Source organism: Triticum dicoccoides, chromosome 4B, assembly GCF_002162155.2.
Source record: "Triticum dicoccoides isolate Atlit2015 ecotype Zavitan chromosome 4B, WEW_v2.0, whole genome shotgun sequence".
NCBI classification, from domain to species: Eukaryota; Viridiplantae; Streptophyta; class Magnoliopsida; order Poales; family Poaceae; genus Triticum; species Triticum dicoccoides.
In genome coordinates, this window is record NC_041387.1 from 79943636 (window position 1) to 79948911 (window position 5276).

The following is a 5276-nucleotide window of genomic DNA, read 5'->3' on the forward strand; positions in this document are numbered from 1 at the left end:
AGGGCTCTCCATCCCATCCATCTTCCTCCCGAAGAGCCCCCGACTCCCACCCAACCTCAGGTGGCGCTCCTGCGCCCACCACCTCCAAGGCTCCAACCCTCCTCCCACCCAAGCTCCAATGCGCCCCATTTAACCACGGTCAAGCCCCTGTTCTCGCTGGTCTCTTTCCTGAGCATCCACGAGAGCGCCACCACACAGCGCGAGGGGAGCAAGTCCCCGAGCTGAGGGACACTTCTGGTGGACGGCACGCGTAGGCTCGTGAGAGAGAGTCATCCCCCCTTTTCTCCCGACGAAGTCTTTTGTTTTGGTGCTGATTATTTATTTATTTATTGTGAAAAGCGCAGATATTTTTTTGTTTCAAATTCCACCTAGGTTTTATACAAATTTGGGTCCAAATTTGGAAAAGAAAAAAAAAGTTGTCTTTGCTCTAAGAATCTGAAACAAGTCTTATATGGATCTGATTTTTTTAAAGATAAATCCAACACCCTACTCGCATCGGCCGAACCGGTGGTGCCAAGTTTCTCTTTTGCAAACTTTTTGTCCAAGACGGGCCTACGAGTCTATGATACAGTGGCAGGCTAGGGCCGTAGAGTCCCATCAGATCAGCAGAGACAAAGAATGAGAGGGCAAATCAGGGCATCCTATAGGCGTTCAGTTCGGCGCGCGTGGTTCCGCTTGCTTCTTCTCTCGCTCCTCCGCCTTCCCGTGTTATCCGTGCTTGCTTCTTCAAGTTCCAGCAACACATCAGCGTTGTGAGCCTTGAGTACTTCCTTCCGGTCTGCATTGCAGTAAGTCCTTGGCTAGCCTTTTGCTTCTTTTCTTTCATCCCTACATGTGCATTGAGAACTTTCCGACGGGTACCAGATAGGCCGAGCTAGGAAGGAACTTTCAGATGTGCATTTTGCTTCTTTTTCTTTCATCACTTTTGTTGGGCTCAGCAAGATCTGCTGCCTCTTAGACAAAGGAAACTTTCAGAATTTCCCACAGGGAGAAGCTCTATACAGGTTTCTTTCTTTTGGGAGATCAGGTAACTTGATGGGTGCGTGCAGGGGCTAAGCATTTAGGCGCTTGCAATTTTGCTTTTTTTGAAAAAAAGGAGGAATGCCCCCGGCCTCTGCATGCTTGCAATTTTGCTTCATCTCTGGCTGGTCGTTCCCGCTCTGTTCAAATCAAACTCCCTGTACTTTGTTTCTTGATTCTATCTTACTTATAATATACCACAAGCAGTCCTCCTGCATGACTCGGGGAAAAAAAGGTTTATGAGTAGTTGCAGTGTAAAACAAAGTGCTGAAGAGGACAACAAGATTTCCTTTCACTGCCATCAGCCATGATCTATGTTTTTCTGCTTACAGGGACATTAGTAGACGGCGAGATGAGAAAATCTTGTGAGTGCTGCAAGAGATACTGGACTCATTTGAATGGAAAGGTCAAGTGTTTCTTCGCGCACATGGATAGACACTCTAGGCATAGCATGGTAAGCCCAGTGGGTTGCCTTGATCATTGAATCAGTAGCAATAATACTCCCTCCATACCAAAATAAGAGTCGCTGATTTAGTAGTTAGTACAAAGTACTAATAGTTCTAACGATTCACAATTTTGCAGGTCATACCAGAGAGCTTTGTGAACTATTTCGGGTGGAAGCTGTCAGGAACCATTGAACTAGAAGCCCCCAATGGTAATGTGTATGATGTCGGAATTACTGAGCGTAGGAACAAAACAGTACTCCGATCTGGGTGGGAGGCGTTTGTCGACGCCAATCATATACTAGAAAGCAACTCGTTGATGTTCCGATACCGTGGAAATTGTCGCTTCAAGGTTGTGGTCTTTGATTCTAGTGGTTGTGAGAAAGTGGTGCCATGTACTGCTCGCATACAGAGGAATATCAATGATCAAGAAGCAAGCACAAATTCTACAGACACTTCAGCCACATTCAGTGATGGCGATACTCATTCGTCAGCACGACGATCAGATGATTGCCAGAGTGGAAGCTCAGGCCATTGTCGAAAACGAGCAAGGAAAGATGCAATATCTTCTCCGTCAGAGGATTTGTCAGGTTAACTTTACAACTGACTTGTAACGTTCTATCCCATTATATGGTAAAAAGTGTAAGACGTTTTAAGTCACTACTTTAGTGACCTAACGTTTTACATTTGTTTACAGAGGGAGTACCATTTTACTTTAGTTACCCACCCTTACTCTTGAAATCATTTTACAGAAGACAGTCCATATGAGCACGAGTCATCTGAATCAGAAGATATCAAACGTATTAGATTAACACCCGAGCATGATGATACTGACCCCTGCATGATGCCAATGGGTGCCCGTCTAACGCAAGTACAGAAGAAGAAAGTTCTGGAGAAAGTTGGAGCCATTGCATCAGATCTGCACGTCTACGTCGCAGTTATGACCAAGATCAATGTCCGTGTGGCCCTAGTAAGTCTTGTCTAGAGTAATATTCTTCTGATTTTCAGTTGACAGTTATTTGTATTGAGATAAATCAGTCCATATAAGCAACTATGCTACTACCGCCCATATTTGTTTCGCCACAGTTGTTTCCGCAACAGTCCATAATTGAAAGTTTGCATTTTATTCTAATATGTTGAGTATTCTGCGTGTGTATGAACAAACAGACCTTTGCCACAAAATACTGTGACACGTACCTTCGGAAGGGGAGCCGGAGTTTGGTATTTCAGGCAGAGGGGAAGAACCAGCAATGGCATGGTGACTTGCACGATAACAGTCGTTCCCTGAGGATAAGTGGAGGCTGGACTTCTTTTGCCAAAGACAACAACCTGCGAGAGGGGGACATCTGCCTCTTCGAGCTGATGAAAAACAAGGTGGGGCTGAAGCAGAAGATGATGGTCTATATCATTCGCCGTGAGCGTTGCTAGTTTAGTTTCACGCTCTTGACAAGAGGCAGAGAGGTTCTGCTCTTTGTGTTGCCATTTCGTATGTTGCTAGTAATGGAGCTCTTTGCTGCTTTTGTGATCCGGAAGTAGAACTGTGGGCATGGCCAGTCTCTGGAGTGAGTAAGAAACCTATATCTGTAGTAGCTTAGTTTCAAACAGACCGTGATTTCTTACTTCAGTGGCAGCCTTATTTTGTGGCAAGAAGTTTCAACTAGTTGTGTTGACGAAGTTTGTATGAGGAAGCCACTTGATTGTTTGTATCCTCTGAAGTTTAATGAACTCGTGATGCGTAGTTTCTTAGTTCGCTTGTGTACTTCCCTGGGTTGATACAAATTCATTGCATATCAGAATGTACTCACTACGGTAAATCCAACCACAAAGAATATCCAGGAATTAGTGAGACAACGTGCAAGAAGGACGTGAAAGATGGTGGGACAATTCATTTGAATGGGTGGATCTTGTCTTCACTAGCTTCTGTTTTCTTCTTTCCTTTTTGGCCTAAACATATACAACATCAAATCGGCATGAGACCTGTAACATAACAGGCTTATGAAACTATTAATGTACCTAAAAATAAATTTATTTATACTGTTTTAGTCAGTTTCAACTATATTAGGATAAGGCACCATCATTTTGAGATTTTAATATTCCCAATCTTAACGAGAAAAAACAATTGGGCTGTCTGGTTTTTGTTACGTAGAAACCTTTCAGGGTTTTTTTTATCTCAATGATTAAATTTCCGAAAGTTCTTCAATTCCTTTTTTTTTTCACCATTGAGTGGTTTGAACAGTTTCAAGTTTCAAAACAAATCACCATTGAGTGGTTTGAATATTTCAAGTTCCAATTTATTTTATTCAGAATATCTCTCCTTTTTTATATTCCATGGTTTAGAAAATTCCTATTCAGAAAATCTCATGGTCTTCACTTCTCACTTTTCCCATGGTTTATTGTACTTTTTGCATGGTTCGTTTGTTTCTCGCAGAAAAAATCCACTTTGGATTTCAACATCAGCACATGGTTTGAGTATTTTAAAAACTCACCCCCGACATTTGTAATTTTTTACCTTTCACACCCGGTCCATGAGTAAAATGCCGACGACTTTAAATGTACATCACCACGGATTCCTTCAATTTGATTGGATAATGCAATGCCGTCACTCTTCCATAATTGACCTAGGTTATCTAATCCACGGGAGGTGTTGGTGCTAGGGATGGTGAATTGGTGACATCAACGAAGTGGCAAGCTTATCATATACTTTTTGTTTGCTAGATTTTGTGGTGTTGTGATGGTTAACAACACAAATGAGACACAAAATGAAATTGAAAAGGCCGTATTTAATATGATTAAAATAAGCTAAGGAAAACGTTCACCTGCAATCTCATATGTGTGCGTAGGATCACAAGATAATCAATAGGCATTGGTATGAATAATAAATAAAAGTTAATTTCTATGAAACAATTGGGCGGACGTCCATATGACCCCTCAACAAATGCCATCACACTGCAGGATACAATGTCCAACCTCAAACCCTTGATTCATGGGGTTGTCATTGTTATTAAGGTAAAACTGGACCAACACAACAACCTTTTGTGACTATGTCGTTCCCAAGGATTTGCACCGGTCACCTCACTTCACTATATTGTCCTTTGAGTGTATTCCTTTCATGCCTCCTTGTCAATTTTACCCTTCTTGTGTCGATCATTGAAGCATAGGATACCAACGGGTCATAGATCAAGGAGAGACAAGAGACTAAATTGTAGTACCAACATATACGTCGCACTATGGATCCCATCGCTAAAGCATATGTGGCTTGCGAGGTTACACCTCCACCTTCATCCCGAGGAGACTACTCGTTTATCATCTGTGCCATAAATACAAGGGCCATTGCATAACGGTGAAAGTGCATGGTGGATATGAGTAATGAGACTAATCCTTTTACTATTTTATCTCGGAATTTTTTTGTTAGATTGCAACAAAGGAAATGAAAGGTGGCCCCCATAAAATTCTCATGAAGATGAGTGTTGGCAAAGCCAGGGATTCTCCATTTTCATCTTAGTGATCCAAGATCACATTGATTCCATAGGCATGCCGATACTATCAAAAGGGTATGAGGATGTTATGTGAGTTTGTTTCTCTCGGTGTTTAAAAACCAAACTCCAAAAGCCCTCAAAAGCCTTCATTTTCTCCACTATATATACACAATTTTCACACCTCACAACTACCTATCTCTTCCAATTGGAACGGCGAAGCAGGTCATCCAGATATAGCATTGCAAACCCTAGCCATTTGGAGTTGCCAATTCCTCCACTCGGAACAACCAAAGCATGTGGCCAACCTTCTGTTGCCCTCTCAAAATTTCCGACCCCC

General features: G+C 42.3%; 1 protein-coding gene across 1 annotated transcript; it reads left to right on the top strand.

Moving 5' to 3' along the window:
* The first annotated feature begins 1372 nt into the window (after positions 1-1372).
* On the top strand, positions 1373-3147 carry LOC119293383 (B3 domain-containing protein Os03g0619600-like). Its single transcript, XM_037571877.1, has 5 exons — positions 1373-1474; positions 1603-2053; positions 2216-2433; positions 2631-2877; positions 3089-3147. The coding sequence occupies exons 1-5, from the start codon at positions 1373-1375 to the stop codon at positions 3145-3147; spliced, it is 1077 nt and encodes a 358-aa protein (XP_037427774.1).
* The last annotated feature ends 2129 nt before the right edge of the window (positions 3148-5276 follow it).

Bases quoted from the DNA above. Each gene is read 5' to 3' on its own strand.
- LOC119293383 (XM_037571877.1), top strand. From the start codon at position 1,373: ATGAGAAAATCTTGTGAGTGCTGCAAGAGATACTGGACTCATTTGAAT. The intron at 2,434-2,630 runs GTAAGTCTTGTC...ATGAACAAACAG, and splicing joins TCAATGTCCGTGTGGCCCTA to ACCTTTGCCACAAAATACTG. The intron at 2,878-3,088 runs GTGAGCGTTGCT...TTCTTACTTCAG, and splicing joins GATGGTCTATATCATTCGCC to TGGCAGCCTTATTTTGTGGC.